The following is a 26577-nucleotide window of genomic DNA, read 5'->3' as shown; positions in this document are numbered from 1 at the left end:
AGTTTATTAATTGACAGGAAATTGTGAAGGAATGTTGCGGCTGTGTGGGAGGAGCCCAACACAGCCATACTACTTTTAAAAAGTGACATAGGATGTGGGGAGAGGAACCCCTAACCACAGTCACAGGCAGTGGGGGATCAGGGAGAGAAGGTGCAGGAATATGCTACATGTTCCACCCTAAAAACAGGTGGGACATGTAACATGTTCCAAAGGTGGAATTATCCTTTAAGTCTGCTTTTAAAAACATCCAAAGAGATTGCTTCCCCGACAGTGTATGGTAGTGAGTTCCATATTGTGGGTGCTGCATGATAAACTACACAAGCTCCAATAGATTTTAGGGTGAGTAGGTACATGTAACTTTTCTCTCAAAGAGTCTAGGTAACTAGACGTTCAGTCAGGCAGTGTCCAACTTATTTAGGGCTTTAAAAGCAAGTAGGCAGATTTAAAGGCAATCCCCCATTTATTTGGAATCCAGTGTAGGGAGTAAAGAATTGGTGTGATGTAACAGTGGCTGGGTTGGTGGATGAGTAGTGATGTAGTTCTTTTTCAATGAGTCCAATGACAATACAATGACATTGGCTATAAAACTGTACTATTCTTTAATAATTTTGCAGGTGGTAGTGATGGAATAGGTACTGAACTCCTTTGCTTTTAATTGTTTTTATTTATTTATTTATTTATTTATTTATTTATTTGATTTGTTGCACTGGGGAGGAGATAAAAGGGATTTTGTATGTTATTCCTCTGTGTCCTCTGCCTTGATCAGGGCAGGGTTGGTAATTGATTATTTTGTTTAGAAGGGCAGTTTGTAGATGAAGTGACTGTCTTATTCAGTGTGCATAGATTTCTGTATGCCTGTCTTTCTCTTGCACCTCCAATGAGTCTATTTTAAAATCTGATTGAAGAGACAATGAAGAAAAACAGAGTATGAATACATTTTGCTATATGTCAACAGTAAGGAAATTAATTTTACTGGGAACAATACAGTTATTATGCAGGATTATTATAGCGCAAACAGTTTTGCAGAGAGAGGCAGAACAGTTAGGGTCCTTTCACATGATGCGCAGTCCGTTCTCTGCTCAGTGGGGATTGATCCGCCGATCCCCGCTGAGCAGGCAGGTGACAGCTCCGTCTCCGCTCTGTGTGCGGAGATGGAGCAGTCAGATCCCGCTGTCCTCTATGGGGGAATCAGATGAGAATGGACCGCCTGTCTGTTCTCATCCGATCCGATCTGCTGGATGGGTGGAAAATAGGGTTTCCATCCGTCCGGATTTCACGGACAGGATCAGAATCGGATAGCAGCGGGTGTCAGTGGAGATATCTCCGCTGACATCCGCTGCCCCATAGGGATGCATGGAGGATCCGATCAGGTCCGCCTAAAAAACTGACAGGCGGATCTGATTGGATTGTTCGTGTGAAAGGACCCTTACAATACTATTCAATACAAAATGATTTGGAGGGCCCTGCTTGTGGAGCCCACAGTCTAAAAGGCAGGGGGGTGCTATATGTGTGCTACTGGTTGCTTGATTATTGTCCAAATATCTTCAGTTTCTTACTTGATGACATCTGTATCTAGAAGGGAATATACATAGGCAAATAGATTTAGGGTTTACATACACTTTAATTCAAGCCCTTTGGTGTACATAATTGTTTACAAAATATTATTAGTTGTATACAGGATGTTCCCTTATTCCACCAATGAAACCTCAGTTCTTGTATCTGCATTGACAGGTGTCGTTTGCTAAAAATATATAATCAGCAATGGTTGGTGGGATATACAATATTTTACCGCACAATTTTAAGGACATCATGGTTTCCTGTAGGACTCTAATCAAACTCTTAAGTAATTCTTAAAATGTTGAAGGGTTAGAACGTGTGTCAGGATTTCAATGCTGCATGTGTCCCACCTGGGAAGATATTTCCCTATTTCCTTTCTGTCACCAGGATAGAGAAGAAAGGTAAATTCTCAATGTGAGCACAAACAAGTACTAATACTGGAACAAGTTGTAACTTTTTCTTATTCTATTTAAAAAAACAAAAATCCTCCTGCTGTGCTGCATGGTTGTCGGATTTCCCGCAGCTTGATACGGAGGATTGGGATGATGTATGGAGAGCCATGTTTACTAGATTGGTATCGGGACACAATCACTTGATACAGTTCACATTCCTTCTTAGAATATACTACACTCCTGCTAAACTGGCGAGGATTTTTCCTGTGCATCCTTTAAACTGTTGGAGGTGCCATGCCCTCTGGGGAAGATTTTCTGCATTGCCCGCACATTTGGCAGTTTTGGGGGGAGGTGATGGACTGTGTTAGGTTGGTCATGACAATAATACCATCTATAGCAGTTTGTCTGTTAGGCCTAGACGCACGTTAGCACTCAAAAAGGTGATCTGTACTTTGCTCACCCTGCTCCTGTATTATGCATGTAAAATGATTATCTTGTTAAGAAACCGATGGCCCCCAACATCATGGCCTGGAAGGCATTGATAAATAAGGCTTTGCCGATGTATGAAGCCACACATCTTAATAGAGGGGTACCTGATAAGTTTAAAAAGGTATGGGGTGGTTGGATAGAGGATAACTCCACAGCGTCTGACTAATTGCTCCATGGTTAAGGGTTCCTTTTGTGGCGGGATGCTGGGGTCTGTGTAGGCCTTTTATGGGCTCCTAATTCAATTTCTCTTGGTATTGTTTATTGTGAATTTGTGCTGTATGTACCTTCTTTTTTTTTTTTTTTTAGAGAAGATTGCTGTTTTCATGGGTCCAGGAGCTGCTTTGTACACTGGTGCTGTTGAATTGTAGTGCTGTTGAACATGTTTCTATGTTTGTAACTGTTATGTAAAAAACTTCTAATAAAAAAAAAAAAAAAAAAAACGATTTTTCATAGGCAGTAAATTTACTGTTCCATTATGTCTGGCAGAATTTCCTACCAGCCGTCTAGAGATGAGCGCTGTGGCTGACATCTTTGATCGTGATGGTGATGGTTACATTGATTATTACGAGTTTGTAGCAGCCCTTCACCCAAACAAAGATGCTTACAAACCTGTAACTGATGCTGACAAAATTGAAGACGAGGTATTTTTCCTGATCTTTCTTTTGCTGCTATTTTTTCATATTTTATGGTAATTTAGGTTCATTATTTCCTGAGCTCATTTAAACAGTGAAAGTATTGTGGTTTACTCTTACAGGTAACTCGACAAGTGGCTAAATGTAAGTGTGCCAAACGATTTCAAGTTGAACAGATCGGAGAGAACAAATACAGGGTAGGTAAAAGGAGGATTTGGTATTATTTTTACTTGTCAGCATACTTTAAAGAACTTTTACACTAATCGAATCCTTTTTTTTTTTTTTTTTAGTTTTTAATGCAGAAAAGAGCTTTAACAAAATACTGTCGTTTGTCTTTGAGTCTAGTTTTTTTCATGTGTACATTGCCAAAGAGGGCTACTGGTCTTCAGTCAATAACTGCTGAATATTTTATCCATGCCCATAGACACAGCTCAGACACTTTTCACAGTAAACATGGATAGTTGTAAGAGCACTTCAAGCATCCTGTCATGTGCAGGAGATATTCCAGTTTCTAAGCTTCCCTAAATATGACTAAATGCTTAAATGAATACACTGTAAACAATATTGACCAATTTCAATAATAATGTTTTACGTTAGTATTCAAAAGATGAAAAATGTCTGATTAGTTCCTGATATACAGAGTACCCATTTTCTGATGTGTAGGATTAAATGTCCCCAGTAGTGCTAAAGTCATACCAACATGGTCAATTAAGATAATAACTGTAAATGTTCCTGCAGTTATCAAATAAGGAAGGATTTTTTTTAAAGATGGTGAGACCTAGTAGTATATTTAAGTTTTCATAATCAAATAATACGTATACACTAATTGTATTTTCTTTCCATTTTTCCTTTTGCTATCAGTTTTTCCTGGGAAATCAGGTATAAACCAGTAAAGCATAATGTTCATTTGTGTGTTACTGATCATCAAAGCTTGCAATTTTTGATCACTGTCTCCTTACCGTAACCTACACATCCATCTTGTAATGCTTTATGAAATCCATTTCTATGCTGGTGAAGGGACTTAGCTACCATTTAATATAACTTAATTTACATACATCTCTGTTGCTATGGCTTCTTTGTATTTTGAAAATAATGTACCTATACCATAGCAATATCTGTAACCTCCAGGAATTGCATGGAGCAATTTGCTGTGGTAAAATTGTGTTGATTTTAAATGAATTTTAACATTCAATAATAATAGTATGATTTTGAAGGCTCCATCCTACATAAACGAAAATGTACTGGGTGCCAATTAGCCCCCGTTCACACTAAGGCGACCTGTGAGGCGACCTGGTCACCTCACAGGTCGCCGTAGGTCGCCTCCCATAGGGAAGCTGCGGACCCGTTCTAATGGGCTTAAAGCTTCAGAAATCACTAACTAATAAACATTTACCTGGTTAGTGTAATTAAGAAAATGAAATATTGTCTCAATGGCTAGAGTGTGCCTGGTGCATGTTTTTATGTAACCTATGAATAGTATATAAATAACATTTTTAATTTTTGCTGTCCTTCAAGTTATGACTTAACCAAAAACCTTAAACTCAAGATAAAGTTAAAAGAGAAGTATGAGTATTTAAAAAAAATAAATAAAATAAACATTCATACTCACCTAGGTGGATGTGGCATCTGTCCAATAATGCTGTCCATATTGCTCAAAATTATGAGGAAAAAGGACACTGATCACATCAATGGTCTGTCTTCTCATGAGGTTGTGTGAGGACAGGGGTTGCATGTGACAGGGTAAAATGGCTGTAGATCAATGTACATTATTTGTTTTTTTAATTTACTTTCAAGTGTTTTTTTTTTAACATCTCTTAGAAACCTCCAAAATCATTTTTCTTAGTTGTATCCCAACTAAAAATGATAATTGCTATGCGTTTGAGATTCTGGTTTCAGCTTGCTTTCACATTTGCGGTCACATTTAATTTGATTACAAATTCTTAGCGGGTACATTTTCTGTAAAGGCGTACACTCTTAGAAACATTAAATCCAGTGTGTGTATGCCAGTGTACGTTGATTACAGGTGTATTACATGTTCACATGCTTAATCTCCCCCCCCCCTCCTTTCCATGCTGTAATTGCCCATTGCTTTAATCACTATGCTTCAGTTGGTGCTGCATGGGTGTTTCAAAACTCTTTACACAGATTTACCTAAATTAAACTAATATTACTGCAGATAATACCACTTTTACTATAAATCTTTACATTTTTATCACATAAAGGGCATGTTTAAGTATTTTTCTTTCTAGTCCAGATATTTATTTTTTTACATTTGTTTCTTCCAAGTTTGGTGACTCCCAGCAATTACGTCTTGTCCGTATTTTGAGGAGCACGGTGATGGTTCGGGTTGGTGGAGGTTGGATGGCACTGGACGAATTCCTGGTGAAAAATGATCCATGTAGAGGTAAGCTTAGTGTTACATTTTGTTTAATAGCCATAAATTGATGTCTGCTTTTCTCAGTAAAATTTGCTGCTATTCATTTTTTAAAAACACAGATTTATTTAACACCAAAAAGAAGAAAACAATCTTTTAAATAATCCATTTAAATGAATTGTAGTTCACTGCTCCCTTAGTAGAGTATAAACTTGTTTTCAGTAGCTTACTAGGCAATACTGTGAAGCAGGACAAAAATAGCTAATTTCTAGAGATTTCCAGTAGAGATATTGGACTTGGATAAAACGTTTATTAAATCACCACCCCCTTTTCTGTTCTGTGGAATTAATTGTTTGCATAATAACTTAAACTGACCTTATAAACTGGCCTTATAAGAGTGGGACCAACAACATCTCTTGGCTACTTTGTAGACTAAAGTGAACCTTCTTTGCCTATGCAGGAAGAAATAAAAAGTTCACTTAGCTCCCCCCCCCCCTCTCCACTATTATGCTCTCACCAATTCTTTGCTCCCTTCGTGCTCTGTTCAATCGTTGGGCATACTTCCAGGTATGGGTGAGCCGAAAGCTCACTCACCCTCTCCCATGAAACAGTATTAGTTGCCTCTTGATTGGCTCAGTGCTGTCACAAGAGGTGAGGAAATTAGCCCTGTAAGGCTTCGTTTCCACTATTGCGACTTGCTGTGCGACTTGACACATGTCAAGTCGCACAGCAAGTCAAAAGCCATTCATTTCAATTCGGCCCGTTTTCACTGCCGCGACTTGAGTTGCGGCGACTTCAAAAGTAGTTTGTGCACTACTTTTGGGCCGACTTCAGTGCGACTTCCCTCTATAATGAGGGACAAGTCGCACTGAAAGCCGCAAACAACTTTCACTACGAAGTCGCGCTAGAAGTAGCACGACTTCGTAGCCGCGGTAGTGGAAACGGAGCCTAAGAGCTTCAGTAAGTTGATTTGGCACTTGCCTCTGGTTTTATCAGACACCATTGAGAGCAATACGACAGAGAGGAAATATAAGTGCTTGCTGCTGGGGAAGGGGGAAGCTAGGTGAACCTTTACTTTTCTTCTGCATATCAAAGGAAATGTTCACTCTATATTCACTGGAATGTGAACATAAAGCTAAGTGTAAAGCATGAGTGCACACACCTGATCCTGAGGAAAGTTCAGAGATCTTGTCATCCAAGAGTTTCTCTTTATACATAGATTACGTTTGCAAATATAGCAGATATTGTAAAACCAGATGAAAAAAAATTATTTCCGTTCTCTATTTAAAAAATATGGCCTACACTTGAAAGGATGCTTTACTGTGGCACACCCTTATTTTTCAGTCATGGTAGCACGTTCTGTAGTAGTGGAGTTGCAACTATGATTATATGGCTGCAACCATCATTTTCTAGATGGTTTGAAAAATAAAAACTGGTATTCACTGTAAGAGAGAAGGAAGTTTAGTTGATATCTTTTTTTTTTCTCAGAAAATATTATAAATATATATATAGCCCATCTAGAATAAAAATGTAAAGTAAAGCAACATGACTGCTATAAAGAATAAATAAATACAATTAACAAAGAAAAACATAAAAAAGGTACATTGTGTTCTTGGTGTCCAGGAGGATATTATATTTGAAGTGATACTCTTCTTTAAAAATTTACTATGCTTCTCTTCTGGGTATATTTGGAATTTTTGTTTTCTTCTATTATGTTTTTTTTTTTTTATTTATTTACTTGAAGCTACCCTTTATTACTTTTCCTTACTAAATATCCTTCTTTGTTTTCCTTGACTGGTATTCTGTCATTTCTCCCTAGTTCATCATCATGGAAGTAAAATGTTACGTTCGGAATCGAACTCTTCAATTACTACTCAGCCTCTTATAGGTTGGCAAATATCTCCCTCTTTCATTTCTCTACATCTTCACTCACTCCTTTCTTTCACTTGTCATCTTTTTACATCTACCATTTTCTTTGGTGTGTAGTGCATGCTTATTGTTCTTTACTTTAAATCCTTGGGCACTGACTCCTAAAGTGCAGATTTTGCTGTGGTTAGCATGCACGTTGAGGTAAATAACTAGAACCATCATGTGTGCTCATATATAGTAAACTAAACTGTCATATTTTGCATGCTGTATTTTTATTTATTTATTTTTTTCAGTGAGAATAATCCATGTTTGTTAATGGACATCTATTTTTGACTAAGTATAGTATATATAGTGTGTTGTGTCAAATCATGACTTTCTGCCTGGAACCATTTAGCATAGCCTCAAGGGGAGGAAAAGAGCTCCATGGAATGCACATTTTATTTTTTTTTCATTGAAACGGGATAGTTTCTAATAGGATAAACCATGCAGGTGTGGTGTTTGTGTCTGTGGTTAGTTGTTAGAAACATACACTCAGATGCTGCTCAGTGGCTATTTTTGCTGTCTGGCCACTCACTCTATTCTCTGTCTACAATGTTGTGCCAGGCATTTCTGTTTGGTATGGCATGTTTTTGCAGAGGAAAGTTATAATGAATGAGACCTTACCCTGCTTTGTTAGTTAGGACTGTTGAATGTGTTATAAATTTGTAGAGCTGTATTTGTTTTAATCTGCATTAAGACAAAGTAATCAAAAGAACTAAGAATCTTCATGCCAAAACACTAAAGTCTTGGTCCTTAGAATAAAGTCTGTGTTTATTTAAAACTTTTGTTTTTGGCAATGTTAAGCACAGCACTCTTCTTTCTAAATTTAGGACTTCCAACTAGAATATAAGAAAGTAGACCCATTCTACATTATCCAGGCGTGTTTACGTTAAAACCATTTTCAGTGTCATTCCAACCCCAGAAGAACTGTAGAAAACCAGAGTGTCTGGAATAAGAACATTGTAAATCATGCAGGCTAGGTCACATGGACATTTTTCCAGCATGTGAAAATTACAGCAAACTTCTCAATTTTCTGCTGAAAATTGCAAGATTTGATTAGTAAGGGGTCATTTTGTGAATTCTATTTATTATGATTCAGCAGTTTACTTTTTCTACTGAAATTCTGGATAAGTGTTACCATCACTGGGCTGATAAAATGGGTATCAGTGAGTGTTTAAAGGGGGATATATCTTTCTTATCCCCAAGCAAAAAGCAAAACCTGTTAGTGCAAAACACAAGGAAGACTGACACCTTATGTACTGCAATCTAGATCTCATTCATAGTGTCCTGCCCCCCCCCCCCCTCTAAAACTTAGGATGCTATGTTATGCCAGTAGTAAGCAAACTTCCGTGTCTTTGGCTCTGACACACATTCTACCTCCTCATGCACTTCACCTTGTGCCTGTTAAAATAATGAATGGTGCATATGTCGGAAGAGTGTGCGTAAGAGGTGGTAACCCGACAAACAGCTTGACAAACTGTCCTGGGTTTCCTGGTGTGCTATGCATGATATCTGTGTTGATATGTATCTATTTGGAGGTGTGCAAAGTACAACATTTGGTGTCCATCTTTCTTTTTAAGACACATGCCTATGTGCAACTTACAGCATTGATTTTCCACGTTTAACTGATACAGGAGCATTTAGACATGCACAGAGAGATTGTTGTGTTTTTCAGCTCCATAAGCTCATGAGCATAAAACATCTCAATTCAGAAAATATTATGCTGTGGAAAAACACTATCCTTTCCTCAGGCCTGGGTCACATTTCTGTGTGTATGTAGAAAGGGAACAGCCTTATCTTGTCAGATGAGTCTACCCTTTAAAAAAGTGCCTTTTTGTTGCAGTATGATGGGGGGAATACTGCAGACAAAAAGCATAATGAGACTGAAACCTCCTAAGGAGAATGCTGAGATTTGAATATCAGATTTAAAGTGATTGTGAATGATCACCTTGTAAAATAATCCATTCAGTTTAAAATAGAAATGAAATGTAAAACATTTTTGTATAGCTATAAAAAAAAAAAAAACATTATAAATACCTTTTTTCCTTTTTTATAAGTGATCACATTCCCTTTGTTTTCAGCTGGATAAAAGCTGGGTGAGGAGAAGCAGCAGTACACTGAGCTTCCCATTGAATGGCTGTGCAGTGGGGGTGTGTCAGAACAAGTCTGATCATTGGAGGAGGGTACACTGAGTTCCCAGCACAGCTAGAGATCTGCTCACGGTGTGCTCTCCTGCTTAGTGTGGTCAGTTTTTAATAGGAAAGCAAGAGGACTAGAAGGATCACCATGGATTTCATATAATGGAAGCAATATAAAGAGAATAGAATACTTTCTCATACTTATACATGGTACAGATGGAATATGAACTGTTGGGGTAGCAAACGTTTTAAGCAGCATGGAGCTCATCATACATTTTTGTTCAGTTTTCCCAGCATTAAACCACACCTAAAATGCACAGTGTTATTAAGGCCTTAGAGGTCAACCCTTCAAGATGCTTGCATTGAATGAGAATTCCACATTTCTGTTGTGTCCATGTGCTCGACACCTAACTGAATAGCAGAAAATGAAGGCTGGATGTGTGATATTGTACATTTTCCATTATAGTCTCTTTGCTCTCAAGCACTGGCTGTGACCATCCCATCATCCCCTTGAACATTTTAATGAATTTGAATGGCTGTTAAATTGTGGTCATTGATTCCATTGTTAAATGTGTAGCTGATAACCCTTCCTCAGTATTTTATAGACTTCATTGATTAAGATAGGGGTCTCCAAACTATGGCCCACCAGTTGTTCAGGAACTACAATTCCCATCACGCCTAAGCATGTCTGTGAATGTCAGAGTTTTACAATGCCTCATGGGACGTGTAGGTCCGCAACAAGATCCCTGGATTAGGAAATTAGATAGCTCTAATTGTATCCATCTCTTTTCAATGTAATTATGTAGTAACTCCAGTTTGCACCAGTTGCATAATATTCCTTTAAGGAATAAAACTGAAGCTATCTGTTTGTACATTATCCCTGCATAAGGGGTAATAAATTCCTATACCATAGTTAGAATTTAAAATGTATACTCTTAGCTTTGAATTATTTTGTATTTATGATAGACTATCATTTACACTGTGCTCATGTCAGCTGAGTTCCCATGTGGTTGTATTGTTTTTTTTTTTTCAGCCAAAGGAAGGACAAATTTAGAGCTTCGGGAAAAGTTTATGTTACCAGAGGGAATTAGTCAAAGCATGACACCTTTCCGACCGAAGGGCCGTAGGTCTAGACCGTCTTCAAGAGGGGCTTCACCAAACAGGTCTAACTCAAGCCCAAATATCCAGGCTAGTCCATCACAAGTCACTGGTACCAGCACACCCAAGGTATGCTCATTGTTAAATGACCATTTTTTAATTCTGTACCAAAAGGCATGTGAGTATGGAAAATGCTTATCAATATTCTATAGGTTTATAATTTAGAAGGTTCATAATAAGATCATCAGTTCTGGTTTTGCATTTTGCACCTTCAGTGGAAAAAGTTACCTTACCCAAATTGACAATATTGCATCTTTTTAAAATTACCCAGATTATGATAGCCTAATACAACTTTTATCAATTGTTTAATGTTATGTTAAACTGCAAAATTTACAAAAGCTACAGAAAGAACTGAGATTATTAAGTGTAAAATCCATCGTTCATTTCTGCCAATTTGCATAGGAGTAGCCTTACTTGAGCCTTTAACTAGTCCAATATATAGGGTTTTGTCATATATGCATATTTTCTATAACCATCATAGGCTTTATGTGCCTAAATGTAAAACATGCACTCTTTTAATGTGTGTGTGTATGTATGTATATGTGTATGTGTGTGTATTTATATATATATATATATATATATATATATATATATATATATACATACACTTTTCATGTGTGTGTAAATATATACAGTGGGGAAAAATATTTGATCCCCTGTAGACTGTAGATTCTGTACATTTGCCCACTTTCAAAGAAATCAAGGGTCTATAATTTTCACCATTGGTGTATCTTAAATGATAGACACAGATGTTATAAATTGAGTTGCTGTTCAGTGAGTAAAATAAGTGTATGATCCCCAAGCAAAACATGACTTAGGACTTGGTGGAGAAACCCTTGTTGGCAAGCGAAGAGGTAACGCATTTCTTGTTTTTAGTGACCAGGTTTGCACACATCTCAGGAGAAATTTTGGTCCACTCTTCTTTACAGATCTTCTCTAAATTCTTAAGGTTTCTTGGCTGTTTCTTGGCAACTTAGTTTCAGCTCCCTCCATACATTTTCTATAGGATTAAGGTCTGGAAACTAGCTAGGCCACTCCAGGGCCTTAAAATGCTTCTTGAGCCACTCCTTTGTTGCCTTGGCGGTATGTTTTGGATCCTTGTCATGCTGAAATACCCATCCATGACCCATCTTCTGTGTTCTGGCTGAGGGAAGAAGGTTCTCACCTAAGATTTTACAATACATGGCCCCATCCATTGGCCCCTCAAGGCGGCAAAGTCAGCCTGTACCTTTAGCAGAGAAACAGCCCCAAAGCATAATGTTTCCACCTCTATTCTTGACTTTAGGGATGGTGTCCTTAGGTTCATAGTCATCATTTTTCTTCCTCCAAACACAGCATGTCACCCTCTTCAAGAAGGCACATGTACAGTCATGCAAATGAACATCTAAATGATTCAGAGAAGGATTGGGAGAAAGTGCTGTGGTCAGATGAGACCAAAATTGAGCTCTTTGGCATTAACTCGACTCGCCGTGTTTGGAGGAAGAAAAATGATGACTAGGACCATAAGAACACCATCCCTACAGTCAAGCATGTCTTACCTCTGTGCCTCATGTCTTACCTCTTGCCTACAAGGGCTTTATCCACCAAGTACTAAGTCATGCAACTTAATTTAGAGCATTTGTTTTATGTGTTTTTTCTGGATTTTTGGTTGATATTCTGTCTTTATAATTTAAAACACACCTATGATAAAAAATATAGACCCCTCATTTCTTTGTAAGTGGGCAAACTTACAAAATCTGCAGGGGATCAAATATTTATTTTCCCCACTATGTGTGTATATATTTATTTGTGTGCATATGTATATGTGTATATATATATATATATATATATATATATATATATATATATACACACACAGTATCTCACAAAAATTAGTTCACCCCTTACATTTTTGTAAATATTTTATTTTATATCGCTCAACTCTCTCATGCTGGACACTGGAAGTTCAACATGGCACCTCATGGCAAAGAAATTTCTGAGGATCTGAAAAAAAGAATTGTTGCTCTACAAAAAAATGGCCTAGGCTATAAGAAGATTGCCAAGACCATGAAACTGTGCTGCAGCATGGTGGCCAAGACCATACAGTGGTTTAACAGCACAGGTTCCACTCAAAACAGGCCTCCCCATGGTCGGCCAAAGACGTTGAGTGCACATGCTCAGCGTCATTTCCAGAGGTTGCCTTTGGAAAGTAGATGTATAAGTGCTGCCAGCATTGCTGCAGAGGTTGAAGGGGTGGGGGGTCAGCCTGTCAGTGCTCAGACCATACGCCACACACTGCATCAAATTGGTATGCATGACTGTCGTCCCAGAACAAAGCCTCTTCTAAAGATGATGCACAAGAAAGCCCACAAACAGTTTGCTGAAGACAAGCAGACTAAGGACATGGATTACTTTAACCATGTCCTGTGGTCTGATGAGACCAAGATGTCTTGCTTACAGTCAAGCATGGTGGTGGGAGTGTCATGGTCTGGAGCTGCATGAGTGCTGCTGGCACTGGGGAGCTACAGTTCATCGAGGGAACCATAAATGCCAACATGTACTGTGACATACTGAAGCAGAACATGATCCCCTCCCTTCATAGACTGGTATTCCAGCATGATAATGACCCAAAACACACCTCCAATATGACCACTGCCTTGCTTAAGAAGCTAAGGGTAAGGGTGATGGACTGGCCAAGCATTTCTCCAGACCTAAACCCTCGTGAGCATCTGTAGGGCATCCTCAAATAGAAGGTCTCTAACTTTCACCAGCTCTGTGATGTCGTCCTGGAGGAGTGGAACAGGACTCCAGAGGCAACCTGTGAAGCTCTGGTAAATTTCAATGCCCAAGAGGGTTAAGGGAGTGTTGAAAAATAATGGTGGCCACACAAAATATTGACACCTTGGGCCCAATTTGGACATTTTGACTTAGGGGTGTACTCACTTTTGTTGCCAGCAGTTCAGACATTAATGGCTGTGTGTTGAGTTATTTTGAGTGGACAGTACATATACACTGTTATACAAGCTGTACACTCACTACTTTACATTGTAGCAAAGTGTAAATTCTTCAGTGTTGTCACATGAAACGGTATAATAAAATATTTACAAAAATATGGGAGGTGTACTCACTTTTGTGAGATACTGTATATTATACAAAATATATATAGGTTCCATGTCTCCAGAGTTGCTGTAGTAAACAGAATATGAAACTGGTGGTATGCTTTCTACTGGGTGGAACAAGATACTGACTGTTTGAAAGGTGCTACAGTACCTGGCACAGGGCATAATACATGTACAGTGGGTGTAAAAATAAATCCCCTCCCTTTAAAATACATTTTGTTGCTTTGCAGCCTAAAACGAAGACAGACACAGTTTTTGTTTTATCCAGCTGCATCTACTCAGTGCAACTTATAACATCCAAGTGCAAATCTTAGCACCAACATGTCAGAAAAAAAACAAAGAAATCAAAAACAGAATCACTAAGGCAGGCCATACATGTTCAATTTTCTTGTACAATTTTCTTTTAGATTTACCTTTAAACTATGTAGTGCAAGAAACCTGTCCTGTTAAAAAATCTCTGGGATAAAGTTGTGGACAGGCACAAGTCAGGAGATGGATACAAGTTTTTTTTTCTTTTTTTACAAAAAAGGCTTTGGTGATGCCTAGAAGCACAGTGAAGTCTAATATTATGAAATGGAAGGTATTTGGTACAACACAGACCCTCCCTGGATCAGGACGTTGCTCCAAACTGGATAAAAGAGCCAGGAGGAAACTGGGCAGAGAGGCTATCAACAGGCCTGCAGCAACTCTGAAACAGCTGCAGGAATTTATGACAGAGTGGTCATTGTGTGCATGTGACAACAATATCACAAATTCTCTATAAATGTGGCTTGTATGGAAGGGTTGCAAGAAAAAAAAACACTCCTCGAGAAAGGCCACATGCAGTCACGACTGGGCTTTGTCAAAATGCACCTTGACGATTCTAAGGTCACATCGAAAAAGGTGTTTTGGTCAATTGAGAGTAAAATGTATTAATTTAGCCTCAACACCAAATGATGTGTCTGGCGGAAATCCAATACAGCTCAACATCCAAATAACACCATTCCTATAGTGAAGCATGTAGATGGTAATATCCTGGTATGGGGTGTTTCTCTGCAGCAGGAACTGGAGCACTTGTCAGGTCAGAAGGAAAAATAGATGGGGCAAAATACTATCAAATTGTTAAGGAAAATCTGCTGCCCTCTGCCAGAAATTTGTCAATGGGAATAATGACCCCAAACACACAGCAAAAATGACCAAATAGCATGCCCTAGTCAGAGCTCAGACCTAAACCCCATTGAAAATCTGTCGAATGACTTGAAGACTGCAGTCCACAAATGGTCATAATCATCTTTAACTGAACTTGAGCAGTTCTGCAAAAAAGAGTGGGCAAATATTGCAAAGTCTAGATGTGCAAAGTTATTAGGGACATATCCCAACAGACTAAAGGCTGTAAATAAAGCAAAAGATGGTTAAACAAAAAACTCTGTGATTCTGCTTTTGAATTTTTAAAAATAATTTCTGACATGTTGGTGTTATATCTTTCACTTGGATGGTATATGTAAATACAGCTGGATAAAACAAAAACTGTGAAAAAAGGAAAGAATCACTTGTACAAATGTGTTAGATGTGCAAAAAAACTATATAAGAAACAGGGTTGCTGCAGCTTAATTGTATGATTTACCATAGAGAATAGCTGGAAAAAAGAAGGTATTCACTGTGATCCCTAAGTAAATAATCCCTGTGCCTACCCCCACCATGGTGCACACCCACCCGCATGTATGGATTCCCTAGGCGTATACCTAGTCAGATCTAAAGGACTTTTGGGTGTCAAAGCCCAAGGTAATGGAGTCTCCTTCAATGGATCCAGCGCACAAGAGGAATGAAATTACAGGGAATATCATAGTGCAAAAACATTTATTAAAAATGTATTTAAAACAATGTCCAGGCACTGGGAATGATCTGCTGATATGCAATTCAAAGAGACGTCACTGCTCAACAATCCCTACAGCCAGCGTGCATTCCACTGGACAGAAGTGACGTACTGCGTTACCATTGAGCCTGCACCTACGCGTTTTGTCATCATGAGGCGTAGTCACGTCTACCCTTTCCGTCCTTATATACCATGTCTCACTATTAGATTGGATCACGGCAACCGCGTGATAGGAATATCATATCATTAAGCTAAAACTATCAGCAGAGGATTCTAACAATGTTATGTCTTCAGAGTTTATAAATAAACATAAAAAACTCAAATACAAAGAGCATAACATTAGTGAAAATGCCTGAAAATAAAATGTAATGGACTACCGAAGGTAGTCAACTATTTAGCCCCATCTTGTGGGTGCTTGTGTAGTTGCATCCTATTAAACAAAACACAATCTGATATGTGTGAATAGGGTATTTTACTTTTAAAATAAAATAAAAATATTAGATAAAAAACATTCTAAACAGGGGAAATTATTTAAACATATTAAGAGTCCTGTACCATGTTTCTATATGTATGGATATATGTGTTGCCATATAACAAACCTGGAATGGTATGAAATGACATCTTAGCATATTACGGTGAAAAAAATAAACTGTCTTATTTTCAGGCTCCAAAGCAACAATATGTGATTATTTTAAAGGGGGTGATTCTTTTCTATACCCACTGTATCATGTAAGATGTAAAAAGTCATATTTTTTTAAGCAGTTTGTGTACATTATTTTATGCATTTAGATTACTTTACCTGTTTTGAACAATATACTGGTTTGTATTTTTAAGTTATTGAAGGAGATGCAGGCCTTTTCATGAAAACACCCTTCCTTGTGGATTTTATCATTCCATCACTGCACATTTTTTTAAACTGCGTTGCCATTGTTTCACACAGACACCTCTCCATATAACACGCAATTATGGTAAACCTTGGCTGACAAACAGCAAAACATCGACTCCTTGTAAGAGTCCTGAGCCCCCTGAGCACAGACTCTCATCTGAAGAGGTATAGTACACACGGAGCGTACAGTTGTGTAATCTCTCCCAGCCACAACTGCTAAACCAGATCACTAACTACTGTCACTACTACACTGAAAACCCTTCCGTGCACACTGGCTAATCGTCATCTTCCGTATGACATCTGTTATCTCTTCCCACGTCCTAATTATAATAGTTCAATTTCTTCTCTCTGTTCATTTAATATGACTAGGCATTTATCTGATTTGTATCCTGCAATTCAATTTAGAAACTAATATTTCCTCTTCTGTCTTACTTCATTAAGCATGGTTCACTTTTTATTCTGTGCTATACCTTTCAGTTATTTCTGAGATTCTGGGGTTTGTGTATTATTATTATATTTCTATGAACCATTGTTTTGTAAAATGTATTTATTGCCATATTATCCTGTGACGAAGGTATGGGTGGAACATAAAAAAATAGAGAGCAAAAGTGATGCAGGAGCCTTGGCGCAGAGATTCTTTACTGAGAGATGAGGCATACAGGGAGTTTTACTATTACCGTGGCCAAAGGTTGGTCAACAGGATGTGCAGCAGTGATGTGGGAGCCATGGTATGATCCGTGAGGTAAAGGTCCTCAATACAATACAACAACAGATAAGTCACAGAAATAACAATCCAGTAGAGAGCAGAAGGCAGCCTTATAGTATAGGTATAGGGTTTAAATCCATATGTAAAAATAGCGTCATTCAATAACCACCTATTTGTCCATCCCTCGGTTCATCTCCCACAGTGGATACCAGTACCTCTAGGAGCACGTCGCCCTTCGTGGAACAATCACAATAGCAAAATTAGGAGGCGCACACCACATAGATCAGCCACATTCGCTTGTAGGCTAAGAAAGCCTTCGGATATAGTCCCTGCATGTTGCTCACGCCCTTCACCCTGATTGGGCTTAGTTGTAGAGGTCTAAAGGTATATATTAAGCAATATGATGTAACAAGGAGATAAGTCCAGAGTAACAATTAAAAAAACTGGAGAACACCAAGGATTCATCAAGTGGAGAGAACAAATCAGCAATATAGTTCAGCAAGGGGTCAATTCCAACAATTTGTTGCAACAAGGAGTAACAGAGATAGGGACCCAGGGTAAAGGAAGTGTTAATCCAGCAGAGAGCACAAGGCAGCAAGTGAATAATTCCAGAGGGGCACGGGACAGCAATCTGTTGTACAGCAAGGGTTAAATTAGCAGGGGTCCTAAGGCAGTGGTATGGCACAACAAGGGTTAATCCAGTTGGTCTCACAAATCAGCAAGATGGCACAGAAAGAGAAGCTCAACAGAGTCACCATTGCAGCAATAAGATACAGCTGGGAGAAGCAGCAGAATGGTAGTGGCTGTAGTACAGTAGGGATTGAATAACTTACACTGGAGGCTTCTGTATGTTCCAATAGCCATAGTTTCTGTCTTCTGCTTAGATTGTGGTGGGAGCAGGGGGGCTGTGCACTTGTACACCAGAAGCTCTCCTGGTGCCAGGGTGTTGGGCACCTTGCTGAAATCTGTTGATCAGCGGATAGAGGAGGCTTTGATCTCCTAGCAGCTTGGGATCAAAACTGCTTGCTAATCTGATGGAGATCTGGGGAGGAGCCAGTGGTATCCTTAAGGGTATCAGGGGCTATGCATCTGTGATATAATCACATCAATCAGTTGTAGTAGTAGTTCTCAACCACGTCATAAAGTGTAATTCTTTTTTGCTTTGAATAAAGTGGGGAAGGGTTATAACCCTTGAAGTTTTGCCTTCCCTATATATTTTGATGAGGATTGTCACTAGGGATAAAAGTAAGGGAAATTCCTATATTTTGAGCTGTCACTGGAAATATTCCAATGAGGACACTTGTTTTGGTTACAGCTATCAAAAAGAAGATTGTCCATACTTTAGAGAGTTTCTCTCCAGCTGTTGTGTCTCAAACTCATACCAGAGTACAATCATGTTTTTTTTGTTTAATGGTTTGCATAAATGAGAAGAATATTGCACTTTATGGCCTAGAATTACTAAAGTAGAGCACTTTTACTTTGCTTAGTGGATGGGGTGAAGCAAAGTATAAATAATTTTGCACCAGTACCCAACCACGTGCAAGGAAATATAAAACAGGATTTTGTTTGACACATTATTGGATGAGTAAAGCCAACACATCTTCACCTCATTTGCTAAGTGAAATTCACTTAGTAGAGAGAAAATGAGTTTAAAATGCTCTAGTCCTTTAGTAAAACACTCCTATGTGTCATAAGACAATTATTTTTCTACACACCGCAGTTACTCTAAAATGCATGTTGGAGTGTGTGCTTATATTTTGTCTTGTTTATCCAACACAGGGAACCCCAATTCAAGGAAGTAAGCTTAGGCTTCCAGGATATCTTTCAGGGAAAGGTTTTCACTCAACAGAAGAAAGTAGTTTATTAACAACAGCATCCACCAAAGTCAAGGCACAGTTTGCAGGTAAGACTTTTAAATATGACTTACACTCAGATTACATTGGTTTAAAAGATACAGTGCCTTGAAAAACGTATTCATACTCCTTGAAAGTTTCCACATTTTGTCATGTTACAATCAAAAACGTAAATGTATTTTATTGTGATTTTATGTGATAGACCAACACAAAGTGGCACATAATTGTGAAGTGGAAAGAAAATGATAAATGGTTTTCAAAATGTTTTACAAATAACTATGTGGAAAGTGTGGCATGCATTTGTATTCAGCCTCCTTTCCTCTGATACCCATAACTAAAATCTAGTAACCAATTGCCTTTAGAAGTCCCCTAATTAGTAAATGGAGTCCACCTGTGTGTAATTTAATCTCCGTATAAATACAGCTGTTCTATGAAGCCCTCAGAGGTTTGTTAGAGACCTTAGTGAACAAACAGCACCAGGAAGGCCAAGGAACACACCAGACAGGTCAGGGATAAAGTTATGGAAAAGTTTAAAGTGGGGTCCAAAAATTGAAAGAATATGGCACAGCTGTATACCTACCAAGTCAAGGCGGGTGACCATTCGTGCCAGGGCATGGCCAATGGGCAAATGCGAGTCACAATCCTGGGAAGATGTCATCTGATGTCCCCCCCAGGATAATAGGGCTTCTCTAAAAGGGGTTTCATTGGTTCTAAATTCAAAACGTTTTTTTATGCTAATGCATTCAATGCATTAAGGTAAGAAAACTTTACATTCCTTATCTTTCCCCCCCTATTTCCAAACACTTACTTGAGTCCTTTCACGATCCAGCGCTGTCCCTTCTGAAGGACTGCTTCTCTCTTTTCCTGCTCTCACAGAACACCTGAGAGCTCCCGCTGCTGTCAGTCATATCCAGTGAGGAGGAAGCGGGGGCATGGCCAAACCACGCTGCTGTGTGCGTCTATGGATGCACACAGCCTGGCTCTGGAGCGCGCCAACATAGATGCACCCTCAATAAATGTTTTGCCTTTACAACCACTTTAAGGTGACACAAAATCATATCCTTGAAAAATAACTTAATACAATAAAAAATAATCTATAAAATAAAAAATAAAATTCTAAAATAATCCATATGTATCCACTACCTAATGGCCCTGTAATCTATTTTTCATGAAGCAGCCTTTTACTGGGTTTTTCAACCTCCTTGAGCTCCTAAACCTGTACTTTTCCCTCTCTCCTTCACTTGTTTGAAACAAGCAGGGCACATTAGTTGTGGTCACATGCACTGCTCTATGCACACTACACATCCCATAGTCCATAGCCATAGTCTACAGTACATCTGGAAAGTATTAACAGCGCTTTACTTTTTCCACATTCTGTTATGTTACATCCTTATTCCAAAATAGATTAAATTCAATATTTTCCTTGAAATTCTACAAACAATACCCCATAATGACAACATTAAAGAAGTTTGTTTAAAATCTTTGCACATTTTATTTAAAAATAAAAACCGAGAAAAATCACATATACTGTACATAAGTATTCACAGTCTTTGCCTTGACACTCAAAGTTGAGCTCAGGTGCATCCTGTTTTCACTGATCATCCTTGAGATGTTTCTACAACTTGATTGGAGTCCACCTGTGGTAAATTCAGTTGATTGTACATTTTCTGGAAAGGCACGCACCAGTCTATATAAGGCCCCACAGTTAACAGCAAATGTCAGAGCACAAACCAAGCCACAAAATCAAAGGAATTGCCTGTAGACCTCTGAGACAGGATTATATCGAGGCACAGATCTGGGGAAGGGTACAGAAAACTTTCTGCAGCATTGAAGGTCCAAGTGAGCACAGTGGCCTCCATCATCTGTAAATTGAAGAATTTTGAAACCACCAAGACTCTTCCTAGAGCGGGCCGCCTGGCCAAACTGAGCGATTAGGGGAAAAGGGCCTTAGACAGGGAGGTGACTAAGAACCTGATGGTCACTCTGACAGAGCTCCAGTAGTTCTCTGTGGAGAGAGGAGAACCTTTATGAAGAACAACCATCTCTGCAGCACTCCACCAATCAGGCTTGTATGGTAGAGTGACCAGGCGGAAGCCACTCCACAGTAAAAGGCTCATGACAGCCTGCCTGGAGTTTTTCAAAAGGCACCTGAAGGACTCTCAGACCATGAGAAACAAAATACTTTGTTATGATGAAACAAAGATTAAACTCTTTGGCCTGAATGGCAAGCGTTATGTCTGGAGGAAACCAGGCACCGCTATTCACCTGGCCAATACCATACCTTCAGTGAAAAATGGTGGTGGCAGCATCATGCTGTGGGAATGTTTTTAAGCGGCAGGAACTGGGAGACTAGTCAGAATCGAGGTAAGGATGAATGCAGCAATGTACAGAGAAATCCTTGATGAAAACCTGCTCCAAAGCGCTCTGGACTTCAGAATGGGGCAAAGGTTCATCTTCCAACAGGACAATGACCCTAAGCACACAGCCAAGATAACAAAGGAGTTTGAATGTCCTTGAGTGGCCCAGCCAGAGCCCAGACTTGAACCTGATTGAACATCTCTGAAGAGATCTGAAAATGGTTGTGCACCGACGCTCCCCATCCAACCTGATGGAGCTTGAGAGGTCCTGCAAAGAAACTGCCCAAAAATACGTGTGCCAAGCTTGTGCATCATACTCAAAAAGACTAAAGGCTGTAATTGGTGCCAAAGGTGCTTCAAAAAAGTATTGAGCAAAGGTTGTGAATACTTATGTACATGGGATTTTTTTTTAATAAATTTGCAAAGATTTCAAACAAACTTCTTTCACGTTGTCATTATGGGGTATTGTTTGTAGAATTTTGAGGAAAATAATGAATTTAATGCATTTTGGAATAAGGCTGTAACCTAACAAAATGTGGAAGAAATGAAGCGCTGTGAATACTTTCCAGATGCACTGTATCTGGGGAGTGAGCAAGAGAGGGCTGCTGTGCTCCTATGTGCAGTGGGACCATGGAGCATTAATGTAGCCACCCTCTAACAGGAGTCAGATCATAGAAGGAGAAAAACAGAATTTAGAGATTTGGAGGAGGCTGAGCGAAATAGAAGGTACTTTTTAAAGTTAAGAATACATACTTGAATATAATTTTTTTTAAAGCATAGTTTAGTGTCACTAATGAAATAAAAAAGCTCCTTGTTTAAAAGCAGAATACACGACTCTCTTGGTTTTGAGACACTGGCACTGTGTGACATTGTGATAAGCAATGTCATAGCCATGGCTTTGTTGACATGGTGATCACATGACTTTGCTTAGGTTAGTGCTAGGGTTAAAGTTACCATTTGGATTAGTGCTAAGGTTAAAAGTACCTAATTGAATTAGTGCTGGGATTAGAAGTGCCATTTGGATTGTGATAGGGTTAGAGGTACCATTTGGGTTAGTCTTAAGGTTAGAGGTACCATTTGGATTAGTGCTAGGGTTAGAGGTACCATTTGGATTGGTGCTAGGGTTAGAAGTACCATTTGGATTAGTGCTAAGGTTAAATGTACCTATTGAATAGTGCTAGGATTAGAGGTGCCATTTGGATTAGTGATAGGGTTAGAGGTACCACTTGGGTTAGTCTTAAGGTTAGAGGTACCATTTGCATTAGTGCTAGGGTTAGAGTTACCATTTGGGTTAGTGCTAGGGATACAGGTACCATTGGGATTAGTGCTAGGGTTAGAAGTACCATTTGGATTAGTGCTAGGGTTAGAAGTACCATTTGGATTAGTGCTAGGGTTAGAGGTACCATTTGGATTAGTGATCGGGTTAGAGGTACCATTTGGATTAGTACTAGGGTTAGAGGTGCCATTTGGGTTAGTGCTAGGGATACAGGTACCATTGGGATTAGTGCTAGGGTTAGAAGTACCATTTGGATTAGTGCTAGTGGTAGAAGTACCATTTGGATTAGTACTAGGGTTAGAGGTGCCGTTTGGATCGGTGTTAGAAGTACCATTTGAAATGGTGATAGGGTTAAAGGTACCATTTGGATTAATGGTAGAGTTTGGATTAAGTTCAACTTTTTTTGGCACAAGGACAGGACCGGGATAGATGAAAGGTGCTTCCTTAAGCCACAAGAACCATACGAGTCCTTAAAAACCACAAAGAAAAATACTTTAATTTCACCTTCCACATTGACTTCATTGAATTATTCCAGAATGTCAAATGTTGCCAAAATTTTCAGTTTTTTTTTTTTACATAGCAAATTCTGTCACTGACAGTAAATTAAAATGAATAATACATATGTACACCTTCATTTGATCTCTGCTATTTTAAGATTATAACTGCACTCTTTCATAACAGATTATCGGAAAACTCCAAGTCGAGCTGGTAGCAAGGCTGGGAGCAGGTCAAGTAGCCGGCGAGGAAGTGATGCCTCTGACTTTGACATCTCCGATATCCAGTCTGTGTGTTCTGACATGTCTGAGACTGTTCATGATAGCAGACCCTCTCCGCGATCAAGTTCACGGCTTTCAACGGGCAAACCCACCAAAATTCCCACTCCTCAGCGACGGTCACCTTTGAGCAAACTAGCAACAACAAAGACAACAAAAAGATAGGGTGATAAACTCTGGAGAAAGTCTTTCATTGTGCATTGCCTATTTAAGTTTTTAAGATGTAAAATATCATGTAGATTATTGTGGAATAATGCAAGAATTTGATTTTAACCCTGCAGATGGCCTTAAATGTGTGTTTTGTCTTCGTCTTTGTTTTTTTACACATATTTTTATTGAAATTTGTGTTATAGTTTGGAAATGCTTGAGGGACAGTAAATAAAACTAACAGACACACTTGCGTGAGGAAAACAAATTAAGTGGTTGCTGAATGTATTTATAACTTCATTTCAGAGGGAACTTCAATATGCCAAACACTGCTTCATTAGATAAAAAAAGAATAAGAATACCTCATAACTATTTATAATAGTGCAAAATGTTTAACAAACATACAAGCTTAAAAAACACTACACGATCTCCAATCACTTGAACATAAGGAGACCCTCTGCATTTATTGACGCCGTTTACTTTTAGAGAACTCACAGAAGATTATTTAATCACTTGCCAGAAATTATATTTTTGTTTTTATTTTTTATTTTAACTTATGTCTGTGAGATTCGGTCTTAATAGAACTATTACACTGTTGAAAGAATAGTATTTGGTTCATATGTGCAGTTTTCCTTCGCTTGAGTGGATGGTTAAACGATATCAAACATTTTTTGTATCCAATCAGTTTTGCTTGCAGAATCTATGAAATAAAACCTGTCCAAATCAGTCTGGGAGTGTGTTATTTTGGTAGATCAATTCTTTATAGGTTATTTGAAAGAAAGTACTACGCAGAACAGATATATAAATGAACAAACAATGTTATTTAAAATTGAATTGTCTTTCTTTATTGAAAAAGTTGTGCAACTTTTCTGTTGTTTTTTTCCAAGCCAAAATAGAGATTTCCTGTAATATTATTTCAATCCTCAATAGCTACTGCAATCTCCTACTATAGTATTCTTCCAGGTTCAAGAGCTACCTATTATTATTATTATACAGGATTTATATAGCGCCAACAGTTTGCGCAGCGCTTAACAAAATGAAGGCAGACATTACAGTTACACTACAATTTGGAACAAAAGGAATCAGAGGGCCCTGCTCGTTAGAGCTTACAATCTAAAAGGGAGGGTCAATTGATACAAAAGGCAATAGCTGTGGGGGATGAGCTGATGGAGCAAGTGAAACAGCGTTATTAGTTAGTAGCCGGGTAGGCTTCTTTAAAGAGAAGGGTTTTCAGGGATCGTCTAAAGATGGATAGATTAGGGGACAGTCGGACAGATTGGGGTAGAGAGTTCCAAAGAATGGGAGAAGCTCTGGAGAAATCCTGGAGGTGAGCATGGGAAGAGGTGACAAGGGAGCTAGAGAGCAGGAGGTCTTGGGAGGACCGAAGAGAGCAGCTTGGTTGATATTTTGAGATCAGGTTAGTGATGTAGCTGGGGGCAGAGTGGTGGATGGCTTTGTAAACTATTGTTAGCACTTTGAATTTTATTCGTTGGGTGAGTGGAAGCCAATGAAGGGATTGGCAGAGAGGGTTGGAGGACACTGAACGGTTGGTAAGGTGGATAAGTCTTGCAGCAGCATTCATTATGGATTGAAGGGGGGATAATCTATGCAAGGGTAATCCAATGAGGAGGGAGTTGCAATAGTCGAGGCGAGAGATAACCAGGGCGTGAATTAAAAGCTTGGTGGTGTCATTGGTTAAAAAGGGCCGTATTCTAGCGATGTTGCGAAGGTTAAGGCGGCATGATTTGCACAGAGATTGGATGTGAGCCTGAAAGGACAGTGCAGAGTCCAGGGTTACCCCTAGCACCCTGGCATGTGTGGAAGGACTAATAGTTGTTCCATTGATCTTGACAGAGAATTCCGGGGAAGGGGCACGTAGATGAGGAAATATTATGAGCTCGGTTTTAGATAGATTCAGTTTGAGGAAGTGGTGAGACATCCAGGCTGATATGTCTGTTAGTAGATAAGTGATGCGGGAGGAGACTGATGGGGTGAGCTGAGGGGTAGAGAGGTAGATTTGGGTGTCATCAGCATAGACCTAGTCAACTTCTTTTTCACCTCCCTTTTTCTGTTCAATACAGGATATTGATACTAAATTGGGTCACCTGCTCTTGGTATGTCCAGTCCATAGTGTATGGTGAAAGAGTTCTATATTTTCTTAGTTATTTAATTTTTAATCAGAAACTGGTGAGCACTTCTTGTATCCATCCCCTGTACTGGAAAAGAATGCAAGTAGGAGGTATCAACTATATACAGTGATCCCATGCCACTGTCTTACCATATTTACAGTTGCCTGTCACAATGTACTTTGGTTGGGGTACATACATGCACAAAGGAAATATTTAGTATTCACTTAAAGCTCAATTTTAGTATATATTTTTGAGGATACAGCTTGAAACACCTTAGGCATGTGTAACAGTATGTATTTCATTACCTGCAGGCAGTTGCATCTGGTGAAATCATCTCTACAGTGTCTCCTTCAAAGCTGCTGGATACTGTCCTATGCGACTGTCTTCCAGCACTGTGAAAAGTGTGATATACTAAACTTCAGCTTTAAAGAAACTGCAGAACCGATGAAGTCTACCCAATTGTTACATCAAATGTTACCATTTAAACTTACATTTAGTTCAGTATAGCTTTACTCTTCCAGTTCTAATAGTACTGTCAATAGAAAACATTGGTCTCCTTTCATTTTTCTCATCTTGTACATATGTGCAATGTTTGGCGGTAAACACTTTTTCTAGAAAATGGGAATAAAAACTGAATGAGAATGAAAGTGAAAATGTAGGTGTTGTTAATAATGGATAAATAGAGAAGTATGGGATTTAGAATAAAGAAACATTTATACTGTCCTCTGCCGGCTCTGCACTGAGAACTGAGCGATCAAAGACCACTGATTGCTGAGTTCTCAGCATTCTGTGAGCAGGGAGTCATTACGGTCAGTCTCCGCCTCTCTGCTCTTCCATAGGAGGATTATAGCC

At 38.9% G+C, this 26577-nt stretch overlaps 1 protein-coding gene across 10 annotated transcripts in view; it reads left to right on the top strand.

Annotated features, from left to right (window-relative positions):
• The window catches only part of DST (dystonin), a 783726-nt gene extending 759403 nt beyond the window's left edge, over positions 1–24323 (top strand). For 7 of the 10 annotated variants that reach the window (XM_082250079.1, XM_082250078.1, XM_082250081.1 and 4 more), the window contains 9 exons: positions 2925–3079; positions 3193–3267; positions 3932–3949; positions 5357–5474; positions 7264–7332; positions 10524–10717; positions 16539–16649; positions 18970–19093; positions 23358–24323. In XM_082250079.1, the coding sequence (XP_082106205.1) occupies positions 2925–3079; positions 3193–3267; positions 3932–3949; positions 5357–5474; positions 7264–7332; positions 10524–10717; positions 16539–16649; positions 18970–19093; positions 23358–23614 (1121 nt within the window). In that variant the 3' untranslated portion in view covers positions 23615–24323. The remainder of the gene's footprint in view (positions 1–2924; positions 3080–3192; positions 3268–3931; positions 3950–5356; positions 5475–7263; positions 7333–10523; positions 10718–16538; positions 16650–18969; positions 19094–23357) is intronic. The other 3 variants (XM_082250075.1, XM_082250077.1, XM_082250074.1) reach the window with 2 other exon arrangements.
• The last annotated feature ends 2254 nt before the right edge of the window (positions 24324–26577 follow it).

Source organism: Pelophylax lessonae, assembly GCF_965119305.1.
Source record: "Pelophylax lessonae genome assembly, chromosome: 3".
In the NCBI taxonomy this organism is placed as follows: Eukaryota; Metazoa; Chordata; class Amphibia; order Anura; family Ranidae; genus Pelophylax; species Pelophylax lessonae.
This window is presented reverse-complemented; position numbering and strand designations above follow the sequence as displayed.